General features: G+C 43.7%; 1 protein-coding gene across 2 annotated transcripts in view; it reads right to left on the reverse strand.

Moving 5' to 3' along the window:
• LRP8 (LDL receptor related protein 8) overlaps positions 1 to 27572 on the reverse strand; it is a 58201-nt gene that overhangs the window by 16292 nt on the left and 14337 nt on the right. For both annotated transcript variants that reach the window (XM_082287068.1, XM_082287067.1), the window contains exons 2-5: positions 22685 to 22813; positions 7580 to 7942; positions 1207 to 1329; positions 735 to 857 (exon numbers count right to left, since the gene is read on the reverse strand). In XM_082287068.1, the coding sequence (XP_082143194.1) occupies positions 735 to 857; positions 1207 to 1329; positions 7580 to 7942; positions 22685 to 22813 (738 nt within the window). The remainder of the gene's footprint in view (positions 1 to 734; positions 858 to 1206; positions 1330 to 7579; positions 7943 to 22684; positions 22814 to 27572) is intronic.

Genomic DNA, 27572 nt, shown 5'->3' on the forward strand with positions numbered 1-27572 from the left:
TCCATGATGTCATGGAAAGAGATGCCTGTTGGAGACATCTCTGTACTGGGGAAAACAACAAATGGGTTTGAGTAATGCTGCAGATCAGGGCTGGTGCCCACAATGTCTGGTGGGAAAGGCAAGAAAGGGCTGCCCTATGGAGAGGGGCACAGTTCTGTGGCCTGGGCTCTGTCAGCCCTGACTCTCCTGGCATTCCCACAGCCCAGAGCTGGCAGGACGCTGCAGAGAGCAGCCTGCTGTCAATGCTGGGGGAAGCAGCAACAACATGTACAACCCAGAAACCGCTGAAGTCATCTCTCAGGGGTTGCTGCCACTCTACATGTTTTCACCTTCAAAGCCTGTTCCCAATGCTATATTTTTATGGTGTTATCATCACCTTAGAATTCAAAGATAACTTAGGCAAGGAGGCTAAATAAACTGGTCTGTGCTGTGGAGGACACTAGTATTTGGGAAGAGGGGGAATTCCTCATTCCTAGTCCTGTGCTCAGTTCATACATCCCTCCAAGAATAAAAACTGAGTGGAGAAGGGCACAGTTCAAACTTACAGATGATCAGATTAAGCTACTAATTATATTCATATGAAGGGTGATGAGAGAATAAAGGCAAGGAAAGAGGAGCAGAGTGAGAAATAGCATTAGCAGCTACATGTGGTTACACTCAAAGCTGTGAGCACCAGATGGAGGAGAGGGGAAGCAGTTACAACAGGAGCAACACGTAGAAGGCAAGTACTGTACCACATTCTTTCAGAGGCTCGTCAGACCAGTCCCTGCAGTCTCTATGTGAATCGCACACTTTGCCTCCGTCAATGCACTCTCCACTCTTACACTGAAACTTGCTGGGACTTTCACATGCTGACTCTGTCATGTTGGGCAAGAGAGGAAAGCAACTAAGTTAGATGAGGCTCATGACAACAAACAGGCTGACATAAGGCTCAGGAGGGCATCATTAGCAGAAATGAGATAGGATTAAGCAAATGAACATTGAGCCTGAACATCATGCAAAGAACTTTCCAAGTCATGCAGTCTGCCTGGTCAGCACAATCATCTCTCCCAAGCAATCCCACTGCCAGAATGGCTTAAAACTGTAAAAGAAGCAGCTTGGCATGGCCCAGAGGAGCAGCACAGGCGTCTTCCCTTTCCAGAGGCCACGCAGCCCTGGCAGATTTACCCCATGGAGCATGAGGAGCAAAGAGCCATCTGTACCTACCTTGGACACAGCCGGCCTCGTCACTGTTGTCAGGACAGTCGTGCACCTTGTCACACTGCTTTGCTCCATGGATACAGGTCCCATCACCACACTGGAATTCATCTGGCTGGCAGGTCACCAGAGCTTTAAGACAACACATTCAAGCATCAGCCACACAGAACTCAGTCATTTGTGTGGTACCTTTTAGCCATGTCCCTCTGACACTGCCGGGGTTGCACCCTCTGTCAGCAAATGTCAGAGTATTGGCTGCTTCCACCAAAGCAACAGAGGCAGCAGCTGCCTCAGCCACTGTTCTCCTGTGCCCCTCTGCTATCCTACATCACCCTCTACATCCTTGGGAAAACAGCATCAAAGCCCATATGAGCACACCCTGTCAAAACAGACTCAGTTCCAGCAGTGAAGCTTCTCTGGTGAGATAGAACAAAGCAAGCAGGCAGCAAAACTCCCAGCAGTGGAGCAGCTCTGGGGGCTGCAGTCTGTGTGAGGCCAGACTGCTTTCCAGCTGGGAGTGTACAGTGACGCTGGGTAGGCAAAGGCAACTGCTCCTCAGTTCTCCTTCCTTCACAAAAAATTACATTTAAGATACATTTCAAAACATGTTCAGGCTAAGGCCTGGGCAAGAGACCTGTAGTGACTGCCAAAGCCAGTGTGGTCACAGTAGGGATGAAGGCAGCAACAAGACACGATCATCAGGTTACCGAATGCCCATGAGCCAACAGCCCACTGGAAGGCAGAAGAGCTCCACTGCATGGTGTTGTGTTGTTTCTTGGGGTTTCCAGCCCTAAACACCTCCACAATATCTGCCCAGGTTTCAAGCCTGAACTTCGTTTGTCCAGGTCAGATTATAATGGACTCAAACCAGATCTGATGAAACAGCAAAGCTGGGGAAAAATATAAACCAGACACCTGCGCTGACGATACTAAAAGCAGTCATATTTCCCTCCCCAAGTTACAATAAATGAGAGACCTCCCTAGCTGGGACCAGCCCTGTGCTGACACAGGGTACAAGGCAGCCTGTAGTTCACTGGCAAACAGGCTCCTCGTTCCTGGGACATGTTTTGCAGCTTCCTTCTGAGGGGCCCATTGGATGTATTCTTAAAATCCTATTAAGGCAGCGCACCCTGGAGAGCTCCTGATTCCAGCCTTTCCATCATGTGATTGTGTCCTGGTAAGGTCTGACGGAAAATCACTGCTTCTGAGTAGTGAGGGGAGGCCAGCACTGGTGTTACTACATGGGAGGTGAGAGCTGTCTGCAGACTTCCCTGGACAATTTGACAAACTGGTTCTAATACAAAAATGACTACTTTCAGATAACCCAGGAAGAGCTGCAGACATGAAGTGAGCTAGCATCAATACCATGAAGTATCAGTTGCACAGAGACTCCACATTATTGGTGATTGCATCCCGATGGATGCAGGATCCAAGTTCATGACTGTTTCACTGGACTTAGTTCTAGTGCATCTTCAGCCAGCAAAAGGCACCAGAGACAGGAAAAGCCACAACTGCAGGGCTGGTGGGGGAAGGGAGAAATCCTGTCATTAGAAATACACAGTATTCACATGAGGAAAGTTTGGAAATAGCACTGCTCCTTGGAGAGGAAAGCCATATGCACTATATTCATAAAAAGCTGCAAAGTAACAAAAAAATCTTAAGCAATAAGCACAGTTATGGGACCAGCTGTGCTGCCACGTTTCAGCTAATAAACCCAGGCACAGGAATGAGAAACCTCAGTGGGACATCTGGGACAGCAGCTCCAAACTAAGCATGTGGGATCTGCTGCTCCACCAAATGGAGAAAAATGAAGGAGGTAAAGAAACAAAGCTGTGGTCTGGGAGAGTCACAGACCACAGGTCTGGAAGTGGCACCGAGAACTCCTACAGGGAGGCAGAGTCACTTCTGCTTAGACTGTTCCTGGCATGTACAACCACCTGCCTGTGGAAGCCCTGATCATGGAGACACCACCTTCCTCCCCAGGAAACCCTGACTTCTGCCAAGCTAAACCTTGGCCACTGCAAGGCTTTTCCTGTTGTGTCACTGAAAAGTCCTTTGCCACAATTATTTCTTGTCTTCACCCCTAACTTGAAAACCAGTTTGCTTCACCATTTCTGTAGCAACTTCTATGTGTGGAGGTAGGATAGGATGGTCCTCCATTTCTGACTATAAATATTAACCCCTCACAAAAGTGTAACGTAATTAAAGCCAATGGAGGTTTTGTCTTTTCTAGAGCAGAAACAGGTCTCCATCAAGTAAATCTGCATGACAACAGCTACAGATTTGGAAGGCAGCTGTTATAAAACATACAATTGTCCTCAACTGTAATCTTCAAAGCTCTTCTAAAAAGCATAGCTAAATGCTAAGAACAGAAAGATTTCTAATCCTAAAATGAATTAAAATTAAGGAGAATTTTGTAGGAATTGCAAAGACAATGTTGCACAAGTACCACAAGGCTGAGAGAAAAATGACAGCACAATTCTTAGCTCAGTTGCTACAGAGACTGCAAAACACAGATGTGGGGCTGTACAGCTCCATTGCACAAGGCTTTGCTTCAAGAAGAAAAAGAAGTTTGGAGACCAGGCTGGGTTTCCTGGCTCATTTCTCACTCCACCAGAGCTGTGGAAGTTCAGGCCTTTGAGCAACAGCCTCTGAAGCTCTTAAGAGACATCTAGAAAAGGCAGATACAATAATGGCTCTTACAGATCACAAAAGCATTAAAATGCATGTATGACATTTCTAATTTTTGCTGCATTTTTCAGGAGAATTCCATGTTATCTTGAAGTTGAGACACTAACCCATCTCAGCCCCACTGGCAGAGTTGACAGCAGCTTCCCATTAAGGCCATTCCCAAGGCAAAGCCATAACCCAAGAAGAGGGAAGAGCTGTGCTGTTTATTTGCACAAGATGTTCAGAAAATTGCTGTGGTAATTTGGAAGGTTTGAATCAGTGAAATCTCAGTAGTTTTACAGCCATCTCCTCTGCAAATCAAATACAAAACAAATTACCAAAGCCCTGCTAAATTAACAGGCGCCCTCAAAGAGACACACTTCCCATTTACAAATCCTGGGCACAAAGCTGCATCGCTCAAACTCAGCAGATATATTCCAGATTCCAAATCTGAGCCTTAGTTTCTTCTGGTTTCTGGGATTTTTTTTCCCTTCCTCCCCAAAAAAGAAAATCCCAACATTTGGAAAAAGCATCAATCCATTTTATAGATGGGGAGACAGAGGCAGGAAAGTGTGAGGTCAGGTCTCAAGAGGTCTGTTTCTTGCTGTCAGTTGTTAACATTATTTATTCTCCCTCCTGGATGCCCTAATGCAACTTGCAAAGGACATTTTAAAATATAACCATTTCAGATTTGGAGACTAATAAATCTAACCTTATGTTAATTTATAAATATACATATATACATATTTGAATATATATGCTATGGAAAAAAACCCCAGCCACCCAATGTTCTCACACAGCTTTCCTGAAATGACTCATTCCTTCCTATTTATTTGCTGTCTTGCTGCCAAAACCTGTTCACCAATTGTCACCCTTCATTTCTGCTCTACTCATTTAGCAATCCAAAATGTTTATAACAAATGACAGGTGATGGCTTCATAACTTTTTTTTAAAAGCATTAGCTCCCATCCCTCTGTTTATACTGCACAAACCCCATATGATCCCCATTGCAAGAGAAGATGTAGCGGGATCTGCAGCTTTAATGAAGTCCAGCCGAGGGGCCCATGTACCATCCCTGTTGCTAAGGGGACAGAGCAGCGTCACACACCTGTGACTCCCTGCATGCCACATGATACTGATCTCAAACAGAGAATTTCTGCAGAGGAAAAGAATCATAAAGGTTCCTAAATTCTTCAGTCCAGCAGATGGGCAGTGACACTGAGCTTCCAGAGCTCCCAAATGTCCCTTTCTTACTGCAGGTAGGGGCACCCCAGCAACAGCTGCATTTAGGATGGGGAAGCAACGTTAATTTTGGCTCTGACCCAGTGAACGCATCGGCTACACGAGCACTCAGTGCCGCAAGGCCTCTCGCGGTTGCTACCTCAACCATGCACTGCGAATGGCCGTGGGCTCACACACCACTGTGGCACTGGGGTGCAAGCAGAACCAGGCACTCTGTGCAGAGCAGCACTGGGGTAGCTAAAACGTGGGGCTTTGAATCTCCCTGTTCCCCAGTCCATAGGACTGAAGGCAGCAGAACCAGCTCACATGCTTGTTTCTCCCGGGTAGATAACCCACATTGTGCTGGACTGAGACTTTATGGGAAGAGACCCTCGTGTGCTAAATCTCCACTACTCAGAACTGTCTCATCACTTCTGCCACATTTCCTCCTTTCTCCACTGGTTGTCAGCACCGTGCTGTGCTGCAGCGGTATCCAGCTGCGTCCTCTGCCCTGGGAGCTGCCTCTGGTGCCTGTGGAAGTGCTGCTGGCTGAGGCTGCTCTGCAGCTCAGGGAGGCTGGTGGAGCCGTGCTCCTTTCGGGCCTCATGGCTCAGCACTTTGAGCTCAGCTGGACACGGCTGGTGCCCATCAGAACCAAGGAAAGAAGCTGGGGAACAGTGGGCCCTCTGCAGGAAGGTACATGGGCACAGTCCCACTCCTCTAACCCAGCAGAATGTCAAAATAAATGGGATCTGTGAAAGACTTAAAACATTTCAAGTTGAACAACAGGGATTGAAATTTAAGAGGCATTTCATCGGAAAACACCATCAGTGAGCTGCTCCCCTCTTTCTCCACTTGGCAATAGAAGGGAGCTCACCTTTCCCACTCCTGAGCTGTCCAAACTCGGCCATCCTGTGAAGTTGCTGTTACTGCAGGGAATGCATCCCGTGGGACAGCGATCAGTTCTGCTGGAGTCCGCTGTACCAGACACCAGTTCTTCAGCTGTGTTTGTAACATGGCCCTTGCCACTGTCTCCTGATTCAGAGGGGACACAGGTACAGGACTGCCCACAGGAGGTCTCAGAATGAAAACAGGCACCAACCACCCAGGCTGCCCCAGCGAGAAGTGCCCATCTCCACCAGATGTGCTTCTGCATGGCTTTCTTGAAACAGCCAAAAACCAACTTTATCTCCTGACTCCACAGTCCCTGTGACCCTTCAGACCCTGGCAGGGGTACCTGCAGCCCAAGAACTCTGTCAGCAACTTCATCACCTTCTTAGAGATGAAGGAAAAGACAGCCTACCTAATCCACCCCTCCTTGGGTTATATCCAGCAGCCAAAGCTGCTCTCTTCCTGACAAAACATTTTGGCTTCCCCTATTCAGCTCTTGCCTCTCTTTAAAGAGTCCTTGGCTATTTGAAAGGCACGGGAGCTCCAGGGTAACCTGTGGCTTGTCCCCCTGCTCTCCTGCAGTGCAAACAGTGGTGTCCAGGATTCACTACATCCTCCTCTTATTAAAGAAGACAATAAATTTACACCTGCTTCTCTCTCCCTGGAAGAGAGTCTGACCCCCAGCTCTTTGAAGAGCTCTCCCATACAGCTGTTCTGAGCTCACCAGCCTAGACTTGGTGTTGTCATGGGTATGAAAAGATGGTGCTGGCAAAAGTGGTAAATTTTCTTAGATACCTTGCAATAATCCCTGGGTTTGCAGCTGGTTGCTGCCTTTGTCCCCAGAGGGGGCCCAATGTCAGAGATGCTAAATATAAACAGCTATGTAAATATTTAATTTCAATCTTGTCATTATGAATATTCTAGCAAAACATTTTGCTCTTGTTTTCTTCTCTCTCCCTCCTCAGGTAAGTGACCAGCTTGAACAGTTTAGTGGCTAAAAATGGATGAAACATTCAAAATACCACACATACCAACAACAGCATGTTAAATGCATAAAGCCAGCTGAAAAGAAATCCATTATTTATTAGCTCTGTGCCTTTATCAAGCCAAGCTCAAAGTGCACTTCAAACTGGATTCTTCAGAGGTACTTCTCTTGACTGCCTTGTTCAGTATACTCCAATTTCAGAGGCAGAAAATGAATTTTTTTTTTTTCTGCTGATCATATATTCCCTTTAGCATAGCAGCTCCTAACCTCCAGGCTGTGACCCCACCATGCAGCCCGAGGGCTTTGAACATTTTCCCCATTTTTCACTCCTTATCTTTCTAGTGAAACAGATCTCTTCTGAGGCACGGTACCATCCAACAGCTCTTACACCTCCTCTCCAGATTCTCAAGGAAAAAGCACAAAAGGAGTATGGAATACACCTGACCCTGCTGGGCTGGGCACCCAGCCATGCCGTGTGGGACACAAGCGCTCCTTGTCTGGCACAGCTGCTGCTCAGACATCAAAGCCTTGCCTTCAAACACAGCCCACAGCAGCCTCCTGGCCCTTCCAACCCCAGCCCGGAGAGCCCTGGGCCCTGCCCCTGCAGACACTCACGGCAGTCCTGCTCATCAGACTTGTCCTTGCAGTCCTCATCCCCGTCACACTTCCAGTTGAGGTGGATGCATTCGCCATTCCCGCACTGGAACTCGTGGGCCGCGCACGTGTTGAGGGCCTTGGCGTCGTATCCACACTTCTCCATGGACTCGTCCGACTGATCCTCGCAGTCGGGCTGGTTGTCACACACCCACAGCTCCGGGATGCACACGCTGTTGTTGCACTGGAACTCGTTGGGGTTGCAGGTCAGAGGGGAGCACTTCCTTTCATCGCTGCCATCCCCGCAGTCATTGTCACCGTCACACACGAAGATGATGGAGATGCACGACTTGTTACTGCACTGGAACTCATTGGGAGAACAGGCTTGGGAATAAAAACAAACAGGTGAGCTGGGAGGTCTCCAACCCAGCCCTCACCACTGCACCAGCTTTAGCACATTAGAGATGTCTGAGGAGAAAGGCACAAAGGCATTACTTTGGCTGTCCTACCCCAAAACATTTCTCCCAGTGATAACCATGTGGTAAGGAGCAGTGCTCCCCTCCCCAGATGGGCCTCAGGACGCATCCTCTAGGGACCATGGACAACCCTGGAGAAGCAGGGGCAGCAGGGCTGTGGGAACTGCGGGTGGGAGAAGCGGGGGCAGCGCTGCCCTGGCATTGAGGAGCAGCCAGGTGAGCCCTAGGACTGGAGCCAGGTGAGCCCCAGGGCAGGAGCAGCAGCACGGAATGGGAATGGGCAGGAGGTTGCAGGGAGAGGCTGGGGCTGTGCTGGCAGCGCCAGGGCTCTGCTTGGCACCAAGCTGACATTACCAGCTTCCTGACTTTCATAAGCACAGAATCAGGTTTCAGGATTTCACAGTATGCCTGGTTTTGGACATATTAAGTGGGATGTGTAGGGTAAATATTTAGTGAGTCGAGCATCAATTTAGCTGCAATCTGCCAGTAAGGCCCTTTACAACACGCTGAATGCCTTCCCTGGAAATCACAACTCAACATTAACATACAAATGAGGTGCTTGTCAGATAAAAGCTGAGTAGAGCACTCTCCTCTGCAAGCCTAATGGACAGCTGAAGCAGAGATGCTTGCTCAAATTAAACTCTCAGGTACTCCAACAAAGTGCAGTTCGAAGTCACTTTATTCTGTCAAGGTGTGGGGGAACCAAAACCCTGGAAGAAATTCTCCCTAAGTACTTTGAGGTAGTTACTTAAAAAAGAATTCTGCTTCCACAGTTTCAGTCCTCTACAGGGAAGTTATGGCTTTGATAAGTTAAAAGTACAATAAATATATGCATATAAATTTACAATAAGACTTTTTTTTTTTTTTTAAACATTGCACTTGGGAATCTTTTTGTCTTCAGGAGCAGAAGTATTTACTGCCATATCTGCAGAGCCCCTACACTAAACCACACAGTTTAGATGGTACCCATTACTGCAATGGCAATTGCACCTGGAAAGCAGCAGAAACCCTATAAAGGATCAGTCATATCCCAGCTTTCAGCCAGTGACAGGAACCCAGTAGAATTCTATTGCAATATTATGTCTGGTTTATACCTAGGAATAAAGCTGTATTTATTTAGCAGTTAAGAACATATCCACTTGCACAGATGTTTATTTACATTCTGGCTGGAAAACTTGCTGGGCTCTGTCTGATAAACTAAGCAGCCTCTCATTTTACATCAGAGCATGAATATATATATATATATATATACACACGCACACATATATGTATATGCACCTCTCCCCTCCTGCCCTGTGCTCTGTCCCATTTAGTCCCAGGCTTTCCAGATATTACAGCATAGCAATCCACCTAAGCAGAAGAGAAAGAGGATTGCCTTCCCTGCTGCACAGCTACCATGCACTGGCCAGGACCCAGGCTCCCTCCAGCAGGGAGGAGCGTTAAAGAGAATCTCAGCTGCCCCACTTGACACCAATCATGAAATGCAACAGAGCGAGGTCAAAGGAGCTGCTCAGGCTCCTTCTGCACTTGGTAAAATATTTTAGATACTGAGATGCCCTCACCAGGCATCTGTCCCTTGGAGCAGCCACAATTTTTCCTCTCCAAACAGAAGGAACTGAGATCAGAGAACTAATATTAGGAGGTGAATTCTTCTCATAAGGACCTGAAATACAAACACAGTCTGGTGGAGAAGCATCTAAAAACCTTCTTCTTTTGCATGGCAGAATTAAGACCATTAAAATGCTCTGATTTTCACCCAAATTCTGATTTTTTTCTCCATTCAGCAAATTTTTCTACCCTTACCCCATAACTAGAAATAATCTATTAACCCTACTGATCAGTACACAGCTATTTAACTTAACACTGTCTTCAGCAGGGTCATAATATGGAACTGCATATAGAACATTCCTCCATAAAGTGGAAATTTAAGGTAAGAGTTGTAATCTTACCAATCTATTTTAAAATGGTAGGGGGGAAACAGGAATTTTTCTAAGGCTATGTACAGCTTCTGTAACAGATAAAAGGCTGAGAAGAAGAAACTGGTTTTCTGGCATTATTTTTATGAATCTCAGATCAGAGAGAAAAATCTTGCATAGCCTTTTGATCCCTAATGTTTGGGCAAGATTGTAATGATTTGCACACTCCAAACGTGCATAAATTTCCCTTCCACCAACTGTAATGAGCCCCTCTTTCCCCCCTTGTTGTTTTCCTGGTCCCACCTCCACCCCTCCTCCTGTTTGTACGTATTTCCCTTCAGAAATCTGCTGTATTGGCAAATTAGAGACTGATAAACATAGGAGTGGGATACAGACAATGGAAGTTTGCACAAAGCTCCTCCTCTGCACCTACAAATCCCAGTACAGATATAAAATTACTGATAATCACAGCCAGAAAGTAGAAGCAGTTCAACTTTTGTTACCTCTCATGAGGACTTTCTCAGTGAAGCCTGAGAATTGCTAGCTAGAAAAATTGCATGGTCATGATTATTTTATTTCTTTTTAAACATTAAGTTCAGTGTGATGTCAGCACTAGAGACTACAAGCTCTCTCTCCATGAAACAAGCACAGCAGTTTGGCTGTTGGTAACTCCCCTCTCCACCCCCACAGTCCTTAGGGGGGGATCAAGCAGTTCCTTCTGGGTCACACCTGCCTGCAGCAGAGAGCTCCATCCCTCCCTCCCGTGTGCCCTGCTGCTGCCGTGGGAAGGCAGATAACGTGCCAACACCTCTCACCCTTCCCTCATCCTGCCTGACAGCTGGAATCCTCAGGGCACGCCAGGGTAAGGCAGAGGCTGCAGCTCCCAGCGCTGGGGGGATGCTCTGGCACACACAGGCACGGGGAGCAGAGCTGTCCCCGGCTGCCTGGGCAGGAGCCGCTGCCGGGACCCTGCGGCACCGCCTGGCGCCGGAGCCATAACACAAGAAATAAAGCACTGCAATTATCTTACACAGCACCTGGAGAGATGGACATGGGGCAACAAAGTCCCAGGGACCGTTTACTTCACATCGCCTTTCATAAATCTGTCAGGGTACCTCGCAGCCCCATCACTACAGTATTTCACTGCCCCCAGACCATTTCAGTAGAAAACGTGCCAATAGTAGTTAAATGATCACTGGGGTATTTTTTGACTTGAGCAATTTGTTTGCATTCTCCAAATTTGCTACCTGTCCTATTGTAGGCTGATTCACTCAAGACCAAGGAATCAAATATTAATTTGCTTTCTTTAGCACAGAAGAAATTAATAAATGTTGTACTCTCTGAGGTGCAAAACCTACTTCAAACATGAGTGATCCCAATAGAAATCTTGGAAATGTTTGTCAAGAAGTTTTTAATCAACAGTCTTCAGTGCATAACTATAACAACAGTTTAGTGTAGAGCACTGTAATGTGTAAAGGTTCTTCACAGTTTTAGGGAGTAAAATACCACACATAAATGATTGTGTAGATTTGATTTTGCCTATAGACAAAATATACCAGAGTTATTCTGCATTAATTTCTACCCTGTGCAATGTGCCAATCTGTAAAGCACAACTGTCACAGGTTTTGCCTCACATCCTGCAGCTGCAGTCTTGTCACATCTCTTGAGGAGAGTAGAGCAGAAGCAGCCTTGGGATAGAGGAAGTTAAAAATAATAAAATAACAGAAGATCAGAGAGATTGCAGTTGTGGAGTTAGTGTTTCAGTACTGGCTGGTTCTCTTTTGCCCAGAGCCAGGATTTAACCAGAGGCTTTAGTTAAAGTCTGGTGCAGCAGGAACAATCTTAGCTCAGGCATGGCACCAAAAATGCAGATAATTCTGCCACATGCTTTTTAAGTGCTTTTAGAAAAAAGCGGAATGCTCTCAAGATGTAGAATTCTCTAACAATACCGGGCACTCATTAAAAACTGTCATTTCAAAAAATATATATTTGTACATAACATTTCTACAATAGACAACTCTACCAAGCATGGATCCTCAAATCTGGGTAAAACTGAAAAAATTTAATAAATGGTATATCCATCATTCACAGGAGCTGGGAATTATGTACAAGGGACTATAACTGCTGTCATTGCTAATCTCTAATTAAAGATTTTATAGCTTTTCAGTAAGAGTCAGGTATTTAATTCATCTCCTCCAAAAGAGCAATTTCCACTTGAAATTACATGAATGGCTTAAAGAAAGATAATTATTTGGTAAAATTTGTGGCAAAGTGGACAGCAGCAATTATCTACTGATGGTGAAGACAAGAAGATAAGATGAATTATTACACCATATTTTTCTGATATTGTCCCCAAAGCAACTTAAAAAAAAAAAAAAGTGTCTCAAAATTTATGTTTGTTTAAATCTGATAATGGATCTTCTAAAGCAGGCAAAGGATGATTTGTGCATACCAACATTTGCATCACGGAGGGAGAGATGTGCTGTTGATTCATGGCTGCTTCAACACAGGCAGGAGAGGCTGGTGGACTTGAGGAACTCTCCCAAGCTCTCAGGTTTAGGATTTGAGCTCTGCAGGGCTGAGGAGTGGAAGTCCTGAGCTCCACCTGCGCAGGTTTTCTGCCCCAAGTGCAAGCCCAGCTCCCCCAGCCCACAGGAACCAATCTCTGAGCTGGGCCATGGATAAGGAGGTCACAGAGTGCAGACAGGGTAGATTATGTTGGAACTCCCAGCTACCAGCATTGTCAGCATGTTAGGTTTGCTTAACTAGTATTTATTTTCAGGCTTAATTCTGTCTAAATTATTTATTTTGCCTGCCATCAACTGCTTACCAAATACCTGAATATTTCATACAGATCTTCCATCAAATGCCAGTCTTTAAAGTGTGGATTTGTGCCTGGAAGGACAAGTTTCCCATGGAAAGCTGCCCTCCAGGAAGGACAGCAAAAGAGATGGAGGTAAATGAAGATGACCTTGAAGCTCATTGCTCTGAAAAAATGACAGGCCTCCCATGGAGGGAATAATGCAGTGGAATTGCAGCCTCACTCCCAACAGTGGTTGTTGCTATGGTGATTGATACCGAAAAGCCCATCTAGATGGAGCCTGCAGAAGGAATAGTAATTCCTGATATTGTTCAAATCACTAATGGAGCTAAGGAGCCATCTCACGCACTCCTGCAAATTAATATTTGCATGTGCCCGCTGCCTTTGTCACACACTGCCCTCAAACACAAATCAGTCATTTTCCCATTCTCTGCAGCAGTATTTGCATAGTATTAGTTAATTATAACCCAGCAACCAGATGCCAAAGTCCCTGCTGACAAATAATAGTTGATTCAAAAATGTATGTGCTGATTTACAATGTATTTCCTGAGATTCATATATTCATTCCAAGTGGTTTAATTATCTGAAAACAGAATTAATTATGACCCCCAATTTACAGAGAGAAGCAGTTCATATACAAAGGTATGCACACTCTGCACTGTCTTTAATTTTATGTATGTGCAGTAAGGTTGCAACTCATACCTGCGGTCTCCTCAATTTTCCTTCAAGCCAGGAAAGGGTTAGGAAGTTTATCAGAGGTTCTTCTGGCTAAATGACTGAAAATAACCTCAAAATAAGAACAAGTGAATCCAGTGTAGAGGGTTAAAGGGTAAAATAAAGCATCTTGAAAGACAGAAATGGATGGTCAAAATACCAGAGGTAAATACTGTCCTGCTTTTGTGACAATCCAAGACACCCCATGGGGATCTCATGAGGATGAAGACATTATTATTACTCTTTTATATTCTAACTGGAATAGAATCAGCTGAATCAGATTGGAGATGTTTGGTACTAGCCAAAATTTAACTGGAAGAAAAAATAACGCTGTGATGTGTCTAGTGAGTATTTTTCCTGACTTTGAAAATTGGAGCCTGTACAGGACAAGCTCACTCCCATTCCCTTAGACATGACTTGCTTATTAAAATGGCAATTTTACAAATTATACCAGTTTGGCAAATCCCTCAGAAACATCTGATAATAGCCATTAAACTAACAGCTGCTCTCATCACACAAAATTCTGTATTTCTGAGGAATATATGAACGTTCAGCAAGCAGAACAGGGCATTACTGAGCTGGACTTCATCCTGGGACAGTGCACACAAATCCCACGTTACTGCACACACTGAAACCTCTTGGATTCAGCAGGACTCTCTGTGGTTATCCATTTTCTGCACAGGATTTCTGTGCACAACATTTTCTGCACGACCAGGATTTAATTTTGCCATTTCAGAGTTAAAATAAATCACAGACACTTTGCCAGGAAAAGCCAATCCATGGATGCCACCTTCCACCCATTGGGCAGATTCCCACTCTGCTCATCTGCTGTCACAGAAACACGACCTGCCTGTTTTCCCCCTTGTTTTCTGGTTCCTTATGTCCTGCTCAGGAGAGAGACTTCATCAGAATCCTAAAAGCTACACTCCAATCACACTGGCAAATGACAGCACAATTGGGTTTATTTTTAGAAAACGTGGGAAAGGCAAGGAATCCCAGCCCATGGCTCTACAGCCATGTCACTGGCCTGCCACTTTCTCCTTACCCTTACCTGTTCCTAAGCACAGGGATGGTAGCAGTTTAACCAGTTGGAAAGCCGAGCCATTTCCCCATAATCAATCAAGTCATTTATAAGTTACTGCCATAACTAAGCAGGGCATCCTGGAGGTTGCTAACTCACAGGTTTGAACTCACCTGAGCAGTGAGGGACAAAGCAGAGCTCACACTGCAAGCAGTGAGCTCAGTACCCCATAAAATTTCCACTTCCACTAATTTACTTTGCTTGATGGGAACTGTCTGTAAGAGGAGCTATTGCTTCTAATTGCAGTTTGCTTCACTATTAAATATTCACTGCATTTGGAACATGCACTGTTAACTCTTCTGGAGCACAGGCAAAACAAGGCAAGGCTGAGAGCTTTGCCTTCTCAACCCCCCAGTTTACCCAACCATGTCTCACATTTCTCTAGGAACAGTGATCCAAAGTGAGCTTGAATGTAGGCTCAATAACAAAGGTGCATTTGAAATAAAATGGTTTGCAAGACAACTGATCTGAGGGGAGAAGTACCTCAAAAAAGAAGCATTGAGGATGCAATGAGGCAATTGGCAGAATTTGGTGTAGCCCCATTCAAGGTTATGAACATAAGCACATCCTATAATGACCAAGTCCATAAACACAAGACCCCTGTGGTGATTTTGGGAGGGGAAGAAACTGACAGACTGCTCAGGAAACAACCAGACCCTGACTGTTTTCAGTTATGTGATAATTAGGGGGCACAGCTATTACATGATATAGACAACGTACCTATGTACCCACAATTACAGAAAAGAATGGCAAGTGTTTCTGAAAAAACAGTATTAGATTTTCTACTCAAATGGAAAATTTAATCACTGAGTGCCACTCACTGCAATTAAACCTGTAAGGGTCGTGTGCTGACTGTGCTCACATTAACAGCAATGAGATTTCCATGGCATTAGGATTTGCCTTGCAGTTTCTGTGACTTGGGAATAGAAAGAAACACTTCCCTGGATTTGGGCTGAGATGAAGATTCACATGTTCAACATGAGCAATTAATTTTAAAGTTATTGGAACAAAGAAGGGTAATGAAGTGGTGTTTATTGTGAGCTAAACCTTTCTCAATACATTTATCAAACAAATTTCTTTGCAAAGTAAAAGCAAAGTTAATCCAACCATTATATCATCCTCTGTAGGAAAAGAGTGTATTTCAGCCACTAAGATGACTTTCAGATGTTGTTTTATCTGTTAATATGACTCATAAACCAACTTTTTTTTTTTCTTTCCTCTTGCATCAAACATGACATGGTCCTCTCCTGCGTAGGACTGTGCTGAGTTCAGGCTACTGATTTTGATTTAGCCTTCAGATCATATGCTCAGGAAGCAGAACTGTTAATTAGTGTAACACATATGTACTGGTGGCCACTGCAGGATGCAACTCCTACCCACATATCTGCCATCATAGCATCATCACCGGCACTGCCAGATACAGAAGATTTCCCTGAATAAAACTAAACAGATTCTTGCTTTTTGGATGAATAGGCTCAAAGTTATAGCTGCGTTCTTATGAAGAAAGCACTTCAGGGACATGAAATACAATTGTATTTGGCAATAAGAGATGTAATTCCTTGACTATTCCAACTCTAGGAGCTCTAACTGTTGAAAGACAGACTACCCAAAAGATAAACATAATTACAGGCCAATTTTTGCTCCTCTGTCAGTATGATGTGAGATTGGAAAGAAGAATCAGAGCCAGTGTATCCAGCTAAAGTGCAGAAAGCGTGGCAGGACAAAGCTCGTGTGGGTGTGACAGGTATCCTGCAGTCCAGCACTACAAAGCTTTAGTTTGAATTATCCACAAATCTTTGAATAAAAGCAGCTCTTTCATAGCCCTTTTCCAGAACCCTGTGAACAACGATCCTTTGGGGTGTGAAGGATGTGTCTGTGTGAGGGGTGTGAGTGTGCTCGTGCTGTTCTTTGCATCTCCCCTTTTTCCCTCGCGCTCTTTCAGAGAAACGCTGCAGAAGTACCACTGCTGCACTGTCTTGTTTTCAGATTGTGTTTTCATCTACTCTGCTTTAGAGAATAAATTATTCATGAAACACTGATAAGAGAAGTGAGAAGAATCAGCACAGGGCCACCCCCAAAGCCCCACTCCATGCTGGAAGCTCCATCTGCAGATGTGCCAAATCTTCCTTCATAAAGCTAAGCTCAAGAGACAGCAGCAGGGAAAGCAAAGCCATTTTACCCTCACCTTCTGCAGGTAGAGCCCTGGCATAGCTTGGGCCATGGCTTTAGGGTTTAATTCTGGATTTACACAATGACTGTCTTACCTCTAACTTAAGTTCACACGCTGTTTAATTATGTTTAATTACAACGAGCATCCAATATTAAACAAGCAAGTACCTTACTGTCAGCATACAGTTAAAAGTAACTCCCAATCTCTCTTTTTTCTTGCCATTTTGTTCTGAAGGAACTCAGGACAAATATGATTATGGGCTGAGATTTTTCCTAAATAACAATGGGGATTTTTCTGCAAATTACTACTGCTTTTGAAGGAGCTCTAATACTTTAAGCAGTGATAAAGTGGCAGCTGTACATGTTCAATTTCTGAGAGCCAGGGCATAATGCACAAGCATTAATCCCTCCAGCTGTCCAGTAATTAAACATCATGTAAAGCCCAGAGGATATCATTGCTGTGCTACCTTATCTTATTTATGAAGGACTTGCATTTGTTAAATCTAGCAATTCTTTTTCCCTTCTTGGAAATAATTGTAAATTCTTCCAGCATGGCAAGTGCAGTGAAGCTACAGCTACCCTTAGTAAAATGCCAGGAATTTCAGGCCAGCCATGTTTCTTTTCATCACATACTAAAATAATAATGAATAATGATAGTGGATAAATATTTCCTTTACAGGCATGACTGTGATACTGTGGGCTTTAACCCTGTTAAAATTGGTGGGTTTCTCAGGGAGAACACATGACAAAATCTGATCCTTTGGGTTTGATGTCCCTCTGAGCTGACTGAGGGACAGCACATCACTGTGCACTTGGCCTTTAATGAAGGCAGTGAACAGAACTAACTTTGACAAAAGCACACATTCATCAAACTGCAATGAAAGATAAAATCAGTGCTGCATTATCACCAAGTTAAAAGGTCTCAGTAGGATCAGTGGAGATCTGGAATGGACTGGATCAGTATGGTCAAATCCCAATAGGGAGCACAGAAGTGTGACTCAGATGCAAAACACAGGTACCTTTTACTGCACAAAGAAGAAAACAGTGCTGAGACAACTGATGCTCTTTATAGTTACAGGACAATGATAAAAGATGATGAAACACTTTAACTGTCAACAGAAAGGTCACTTCATGTGTGTCTAGGTGCAGGAGCAGAGTGGGGGAAGGTGGCTTTAAATCAGGTTTGCAATTTCCCCCTTTCAGCTGGTTCAGCACCAGGTGGATCTGCTGGAGGAATGAACAGCTTTAGCCTGCTTTAAATTCTGCCTTCAGCCAGTGGTTCTCAGGTGACCTGAGGGCTGTTGAGCAGGCACTGGAAGGAGTTAACTCAAAGTTTTCTGCACTTGGACCTTCCAAGAAAAGGACCCCTCATTTGGAGGGATTGCTGCTTTTTTGTGGAGAATAACACATGAGCCTGGAGCTTTGCCAGGAGAAGTGGGAAGTTACCACCTGAGGATCCTGTAAATGATCTATGTACACCATGGAAACGTGAAGGCTGTGAGCTGCCATGGCAGGGACAGACACATGGTTACACCTGAGCACACCTGTGCTTACTGTGGTTTCCCTTATGAATTTAAAAATCCTTTATCCAGTTTGTTCACTTATAATCTGGCATATCATCATATAATAAGGCTGAAAATCCAGAACTAATTGGGAGATATGTGGTCAGCAATGAAAAGCCTGAAGACCAGGGTCCAAAAGAAGATGCTCTGGGTAACAAGGCTATCACTGTCATGAGACTCCTGCAGGAATTCCTGGCTCTCTCCTCAGCCAACTGCACAAGGTCATTGTATGTCCATTGCCTGCACAAGTTCCCATGGATCACTATGCTTTAGTTTTGCAGAATAAACCATGGTATGGGTAAATAGCTTATTCTGCTATCAATATATTAATGAATACATCATTTCACTGCATCTGACTGTTGGGAAAGGGAAAAATTGTGCACTTCCACCTCCTCATCTGAAAGACACAAGTTCCATGTTGAGTGTAAGCAGTGGTTCAGGTGAGAACCAGTGGCACAGACAGAAGAGATGGGGCCAGAGCCTGGAGCATCTCTTTTGAGTATCCCAGTGCCCTGTCAGAGGGAACATTAAAGGGGTTCAGTGCCATTTCAGCTGGTACAGGATCACAGCTCTTCTGTTCTAAAGCCATTCTCAAGTGCTCTCTGCATTCCTGAGCAGCTGACAAAACACTGTTACTGTCTCTCTTAGCAGAGATTTAATGACTTCTGCAGTAGTTAGCCAAGTCCAGACTGACCCCAAGTTGTGTTGCTTTAATTACAGCCTCTCATATTTAATTTCTCTTTTAGTCTCAGTAAACACATTCCTAAACTTGTCCAATCCATTGTGACAAAGTTTGGGTGCACTGGGAGCAGAAAACCTTCACCAGGGAAATAAGGAGGCTGCCAGCACCTCCAAGCCAGCAAATTCAAGACTGCTAACCCTGACCTATGACTACAACACACCTGGAATTGCAAAGACTCAAATTACTTCTGCTCCAAAAACTGAAAAATAAGATTTTTCTTTTTATATAGTTTCATTTTTTAAAGGCAGATATTTGCATTTTCAAAAATTGTTTGTGCACTGGAAGTCAGTAGTGTTCCTAAAGCCTGTCTGCTGGAAGTCAATTATTCAGGCAGATGGGCACTTAACTACCCACGTGCAAGGATTACTACCTGCAATTAATCCCTGGTACAACTACAGCCTGTGCAGACACAAATCTGGATCCCTAATCACTGGTGCTTTATCCACTGCAGGTGGAAGAATTTTCAATTTCCGTGGCTTCCTTGACAAATTCTTCCACAGGGTGAAAATCACACCATTTTGTTTCCTTGTTCAGATTCTCTACTTTTGTCCCTGAGTCTCTGAACAGCTGCTTTCTCCCCCCAGCTGGCTGTGCCAATGTCTGCACTGGATACATTTCACATGGATTCAAAAAGCAATGATATCATTCTGAGAGGAAAAATCCAGCAATATATGGTCCTATATATAAGGTCCAGAGCAGTAGCTAGAAAGCAAACTGCTGGAGGAAGAAGCACCATAATACATGTACACTATTCCTACAGATTTGGATGATTCTATACTATAACCATTACTGTCCTCTCCTGCAGGAGATCCTCCCTTAACTTGGGCTGTGACCATTCTGACACAGGGACAGGTCCTTGCACAGCCTCAGCACAATCAAACTTTGCTCCTGGATACCAGCGCAATCTTGTTACTGGTACAAATTACCAATGCAGAAATGCAGGCATAAATAAGGTTCATAAACTCTGTATTAAATCCTCTTGAAGAATTATAAATCTAAGAGCCAGTTATTCCTATCAAAAAATAAGAGTATACACAGCTAAAATATTTTTGAAGTGTCACATGAGGTTGCAGTAATAGCTTTGTTAACATGGATTTAGAAAGAGCTTAGGGGTTCTTCTTCTGGATGCCCTCACTCACATCATCTTCAAGTCATCATCCATTTGTTTATTGCACATGCAGGCTCCCACCACAGAAATTATTCTGAGCACAAATAAATCCCCTTCCAAACATCTATCCAGCAAGATGTGTTATTTATAGACAAGTTGGTCAGCCCTGTGAGAAGTGCAACCTCTGTGACAGGATGCTCTGCTCCAAGGGGCTGTGGGTGACAGGCAGTGCTGAAGCTTCTCAATGAGAATAAAAACATGAGTGCAGAGATAAAATTAACAAAACAAAGAGAAGAAGGGGTCTGAAGTGGTCAGGATACTGTGTGCTGCTGAGATAAGAGGAAACAGAGAAAGGAGGATCCTAAACAGAGAAGAAATGGGAACGTTAACAGAGTATCAGTGGATAGGTCTAGTGAGGTTTATCAGATTTGGATAAGAGAGAGGATAGCTATCAATCCCCCACAAGCTCCCAGCTGAAACAGCTCACACAATTGTTCTCATCCATGAGGAAAAGACCTTCATTTGACAGGCAACCTCCCTGAAAGTGCTCCCACTACAGCCATTCAGCAGTGCCTCCTGTTTCCCTCTCAAAGCGAGTTTTGACCTCTGAAAGATGCTGAGTTGAGATCTTAGGACTGAAAGCTTTTGATGTTTGCACCCACCCAGGATGCTCCGAGTTTGCCTGTCAGTGCCTTTTCCCGTGGTCCTTGTGCCAGGGAATGGCCCATCCCACATCCAGACTCAGCAGAGATTTCCAGTGTGTGGGGAAAGCAGTCATTAGGAACTGGTTGAAAGCTACTAATTCATTTCTCACAAGTTACCCAACAACCATCAAAATGGTAATTTGTCCTTGGATTAAATTTCCATTTTTAAGAACCTGCACATGCACTAAAACGGGAAGATCAGTAAGAGTAGAGATGCTGAAACCTCCAGAAGAGAAACACTCAGCTATTTCCAAACTCATTAATAGCATCATTATGCTGAAATTATGTGGCATTCAGAACATATTTACATTCATTTTGGGGGTTAGTAAAAAAAAGTTCAGAGCAATTTCAAGCAGATTTTTATTGTAACTAAAAGACTCTGTGAGACCACTCCCACTGGTGTGAGCAGCAGCAGCATTAAATCAAGGGACGCAGCCACCAGTGTAAAAATTGTTCTAATTTCACTCACTCATATCAGGAAAACAGCAATTACAATTATCTCCTGAATTTGTCTCTGATTCAAGCCTCTCATTCAAAAAAAAAAAAAAAAAAAGCTAAAGAGAAAAGACTTAAGAGTTTCACACAGAAAATAAATAAAAGGAAAAAGAAAAAAAGGACTAAGAAAAAACACTTTTAAAAAGAGAGCTAAATAGTGGAACAAGTTGCTCACAAAGTAAAAGCTTTGATAATGTTTCGTTTGATAAAGCTGACTGCAAAGAAATAAACGTATCCAAGGCATTCTACTCAGAACCACAAAATGTTAATGTAAAATGTATTTTGCCATACAACTTCAAAGAAAATATACAATGTGGATTATGAACTGGGTAGGTATTAGAGCCCAAAATCCAATTTTCAAATGAAGAAACTTCAATTTGTACTTGAATGTAATCATTCAACCCTTTCACCAGTAATTTGGAAGTAAAAACAACATTGCTGATATCACATCCAACACTAGAAATATTCAGGGTTGAGTGAATACATAGAACTCAGAGAGCTTCTTAACAGCCTGGGATCATTTGTACACGAAGAACTTAATAAGAACAGTATTAGATATTAGAAAGATGGTTTTACTTCTGCACAGACTGGCAAGACTGATATTCCCTAAATTCTGGTGGTCTGTATAAAAACAAAGTTGGAAAACCAACTGGAATACTAAAGGGAGTCACAAGAATGAGTCAAGCATTCATTCAAAAGAAAATATGTGACAACAAGAAGCATAAAGAGCTAAGATGCTTGGTCTATCAAAAAGGCAGCCTGAGAAATGGCTTGATCACACAGTGTAGGAGTTTTCACAGACTGAAAACACTGTTAAAGAGCTCTTTCATTCAGCACAGAAAGGCCTAATAAAAGGCAATGGCCATTTAGGGACTGAATTTAAAACAGTTATGGATACAGAGTATATAATTCTCTCTGTGTCCAGTGAAACCAACAAGCTATCAATGTCCAGACCTATCTACTCTACCTCAGCAGAAGCCAGCCTGAGTCTGTCCACACTCTGCAGGGACAAGGACACAGCAGGAACCTGCTGAGCTACCACAGAGGAAGGTTTGAACCTTTATTTAAGTCCTTTTCACATCACCTGGGTGTTAACCCTAATAATAATAATTCTCCATATAAAGAATACTTAATTCTTCATAGAGTTCACTCATTCTCCAGCCAGACCCAACTGGAGAATCCTTCTTTCCTCTCTGTTTTCAAAGTCACCACTCAGCACTGCAAATTGAGTGAATAAGTTTGTTGGCAGGAAAAGTCATCCCTTTCCATGCAATTTGTAACAGTCACTCTAGGACTTTTATAATCCTAAATGGAGATGTTGCATACGTATTAACTCACCAGGAGTGCAACCAGCCTCATCAATACCACTTTCACAATCCTTCTGCCCATCACATCTCCAGGATGACGGGATGCATTTGTTGCTTAAGTCTCCACAGCTAATTTTTTCAGATGGACACACTTGTTTGGCTGGAAGAAAAAAACCAAAGAAATAAACAGAAGTTAAACATATTTCTAAACACTTCTAACATTGTTTACACTATTAAAGTTACTTTTACTTTGAATGGCTCAATCCTCAGACATATTGGAATGAAATTCCAAATCAATCCGCTGCCTCTTAAATCAGGTCTCCCTGCACAGGCTGCCCTGCGAACAAGGCCCTTCCTGTCCCTGCAGCCTGTGCCTGGCCCAGCTAACCCCTTTCAGGAACATGCAAATAAATCAAATACCACCCCTCTCTCTTAGTTTCAAGCCTAACTCAACTGATGTGAACTGAGAAAGTTGTTTCAACAGACCACCAGGGATTCCAGCTAAGAACTTGGGGCTGGTTGTTACGGGAAGGGATGGCACTACCTGGAGTGAGGGATGCTCAGTGCGGCACCAGCACTGCCTGCTCTGCCTCCCTGCCAACACACTGACCTGGAGCTGTTCAGTCACTGCCCCCCTGCACACAGCACAGCAGCTCTGCACAAACACCTCCAACTAAGCCAGCAAAAACTATTTCCCTGATTTTAGTACAAGGGTGTACTTCTATGTTTGGTAATGCAAGGCAATTTCTAAATGTAATGATCTAGGCAGACTGTGGTCAGCAAAGCTGAGGAAAAAGCAGCAAGGACAAGCAGGAACTTGCACATATTTAACAAATTGAGCTGTAACTGTGTAAATTGAAGGCAACTGTGATGTCAGACATGGAGACACAGGAGGACCTGCAGAAGCAAAAACCCCAGTACAGGCAAGAACACAACTATGAAAAAGAATGTGCCAGATTTATCTGGAACCAAGTAAGCTGTGAAGCTCATTCTCTCATAACTAGTTTGCATTGCTAAAATTCCTATTTTTTTTTTCCTTCATACTAGCGTAAAGAGCAACAGATCTACATTTATTGTGACAAGACTGCTGAAATGTAAAATGTTCCACAGTTTAAACAATTGTTTAGCATTCTGGAATCATCATCCAGTTTGGCAGGATTTGCTTATTAAACAGACCAATCGCTCTCTTCAAAAAATTACGTGTTTTCAAATAGTTCTTCCATTGGTATTAATGAGAATAATGCTGTGTATGGCTGCAGGGCTACTGAACAGGAAGGAACCCAGATTCTGAATTAAAACTTTCACATTACCCTGCCCTGGTAAAGGTATTTACACAAAGTCCATCAGCTTCCCAAGTGCTGAGCGAGAGAGGATGAAAATTATACCTCCCTTTCCAGCTACACAAGGAGGCTGTAAAAGGGCATCTTACAGCCCCAAAGCATCAATCAGCCACTTGGAGAGCAGTGCCATTTAATCCCTGGATTTCTCTGTTTTAGCGCCTTGAAGTGTTATACGAAGCAGTTTCGAGAAGCTGTGGGCAACCAATACATCAAGAAAAATTAGGTCCTGCCACAGACAGACAGTTAATAACAGATGTAATGAAGTTTTATAACCCTGAGGCATGACAGCATTTCTGTTGAAATTTGCTTGCTGCATACCTAAATAACATTTATGAATGTTGCCTGATTAAAGGGGGGAGGAAGAAAGGGATCCTTACTTAGGCTTCTGGATTATTTTTCCAGCAAATCAGTAATAAAAAACATGGGAAAGGCTCCCCAACAAGACCCCACCAGGATCAGTGTATCTGCCAACTCAGGCCAGGTCCTGTGTCCCAGTCCCACTAAGCTGCAGGTTTTGTACTGCACAATTGCAGTACAAATATACAAAACCGCAGTACAAATGGCTTACTGGGAAAACTGGGTTACCAAAAATGTCATGGAGACATTTGTTAACCAGGTTATTGGTCTACATCCCCCAAAAATTGCTCTAGTTCTTCTTGCTCTGGTTATGGTGATGGGAAGGAGAATTTGTTTTGATGCCAAGTAGGACCAGGTCTTCCATCCCCATTGTAAATCTCCATTGAAAACCAAGTGGGTCAAGACAGGTGGGAACATGTTCCATACACCTGATTTTGAAGAAGGTGAAATGTAATCGTAAAATGGTATCATCACACAGTGGGATCATTAACCAGCAAAAAGGTTACTTATTGGTCACAGTTTTAAGTATGGGCATTACTTTTGCTTGGCTGCTGCGGGCAGACGCTTAATAGCTTTGGGAAGCTGAAAGGTTTGGAAAAGTATGAACAGAAGGCTCCTATTTATGGAAAGTAATCTCTGTGTTAATCATCTCCCTGACAGAATAATTACAGACATTTAAAATATGTAAATCAAAGCTTGAACTTTCAGGGATACAGCAAGAGAAGCTGCTGTTGGTCACAGTTCATCAAATCTCTGCGTTCCAGTGGTTTCTGCACCTAAGCAATGGTTACATGGAAGCCAATGACTTGTAAGCACCGGCAGGTAACAGAGAGGGGATCTTGCACAAAACTCAAAGCAACACTTTGGTGAAAACACACCTGCATTTCCAGCAAGTTGGGTGTTTTCCTCCCCTCTCCCCCCAGGAGGCTGCAGATGCAAGTGGAGTCTGTGTTGTTGTCCACACTATGACAGGCTTTCAGCAACTGCAGTCCAGGCTAACATTTGCTTCTGTGCACGGCTTACACACACCCAGGCTTCTTGCGCTGACGTGACCAAAATGTTTTACTTCCTCCTTCCCTCTTTGTGCAGCCAGAAAGGAAAGGGTTAGTGCTGTGTGTGATGGTGAGTGCTCCTGCCCTGGATGCATTCTGGACCAATGCGAGTTATAGCAAGATCTGCCTTTTTAGAAAAGCACCATTAAACAACTTGGTTGAAATGTCAGACACATCAAGACCAATTTATCACAATGAACTGCAAATGCCAAGGATGGACAACAATGGTTTATTTATAAGGAGACAAGAGCAAAGAAGACAAGAAGGTTCCATTTACTCACTACTGCCAATGGCACATTCTTCTTTCTCTTTATGGGAGGCTACAAAGTCTTTCAGAGAACCATAGAGCCTAACTGGCGCCCCACTGTTTGCTTCCTCTTGTGCCACTGCTGTGCTTTTCAGGCTCCGGACATCATGTATATTCAAGAAAGCCCAAGAAAACAAAATTGATTTACTTTCAGAAGACCATTTGTCAGGTTCTCACCAAACAGGTACTCTAAGAGCATACACAAAATGCAATTAAGCAGCTTCTACTGGTGGGAAACCCACAAGACTTTTCATCAGCAGATTGAAAAGAACGCCCTTTGTGGAAATACATCATCTTACAGGTCTGAACAGCTCCTCTATCTCTGCTGAAATAACTTCCCATCCTCTCCAGACTGCCCCTTGTGTTTTTTCCAGGTTCTTCAGAAGAAAAACTTCAACCCAAATCTTTTCTTTCTACAACAGAGAAAATGCAAAACTAAAATGGTTTAATTATTTTCTGCCATGCCAATAAACTGCTCCTGCAAATATTTCCACTGCTTTTAGTATGGAACTTAAAATTCCTACCTTCCTCCAGCAATGGTTTAGTTGCCAGCTTTTTTTTTTAAAAGAATGCTTTTTAACAAGGACCTCCCCTCCTCAAACACTGCCCTTAAATCTTCTTTTGTCACAGCTGGCAGAACTGCCTCAGAGATGCCTCAAAACCAAAATAAGTGTTCATACCTGCCCAAGTACAGGACTAGAATTCAGTTTGTTTCCAGACAAAACAAGCCACACTGGTAAATGAGCAACTGTTCTGTAGAGAGGAAGGGAGCTGACAGGCAGAGATTGCTCAGGGAAATTCAGAAGTTCTCAGTCACTGAAGATTCATGATTCAGAAAAACATCTCAGTCACAAGTTTGCATATACAGTTCTTTATATATATGTGTGTGTGTGTATGAATGTATATCCCAGTCTACACTCACTACTGGCTTACAACTTAAACTTTCCCATTGAATTATTTAAGGTGCATAAGAAACACAGTTTGAAATCCCTCTTCTGACTTTAAATATTGTCACAGCTGAAGGTGTGTCTGACTGGTACTTTCCTTCCCCTGCCTCTTCTCTCAGCTGAGGGTGGGTGTGAGAAACACTGGCCCCTACCCCATTCACCACCAGTTCACTGTAGCTCAGGACAGGTTGCTGTTTCTTTAGTTTACTTCACTTAACCCTTCAAGTTTACTTCACAACCCTTTAACACATCAGATTCTAGGTGTGATTTTATAAGGTGTGTTATTTCATATTTGTTATACTTTATTTCCCTGATGCCTTCCTTGTGCCAAGTTACGATCAGAAGTGTTTGTGTGGGGACAGCAACTTCCATGGTGGATGATTCCTATGTCCTGGGAATTTCTTTGGCCCTGGTACACAGAGCACAGGGACTTGAGTCCCTGAACCCACAGCTTTCGCTGGGTCCCTGAGTTTGGATCTGTGCATCAGCAATACACAAAGACAGAACACATTATGGGGAATGCTAATCAAAGTATTGCTCCCACTGAGGTTAGGAGCTGCACTGAACTCCCCTTCTGTCATGTAAAGCAACACAGTACAAGCATCAGCCTGCTGGGATGGCAAGACTTACACAAACTTGTAACTCCTACAAAAGCTGATGCAACTCATCCAGTAGCAGCACTTGGGTTGCTCCCCATATCTGCAGTACACATACACTTGAGATCTCTGAGAAAATACAGGCAACTCTACCATTTCAGCTGAAACCAGCCCAGTCCAAAACAAATGTCATGATTAGTGGCTTAAGTGAATTAAGATTACAGCAGTGAGACTTGGAATGAGACCAGCCCACCACCAATGACGCCTTTGTTGACAGAAGCAGCCGCCCCATCCATCTGCTCTTACAGAAAGGTCTGTTC

This window comes from Coloeus monedula (assembly GCF_965178545.1).
Source record: "Coloeus monedula genome assembly, chromosome: 9".
NCBI classification, from domain to species: domain Eukaryota; kingdom Metazoa; phylum Chordata; class Aves; order Passeriformes; family Corvidae; genus Coloeus; species Coloeus monedula.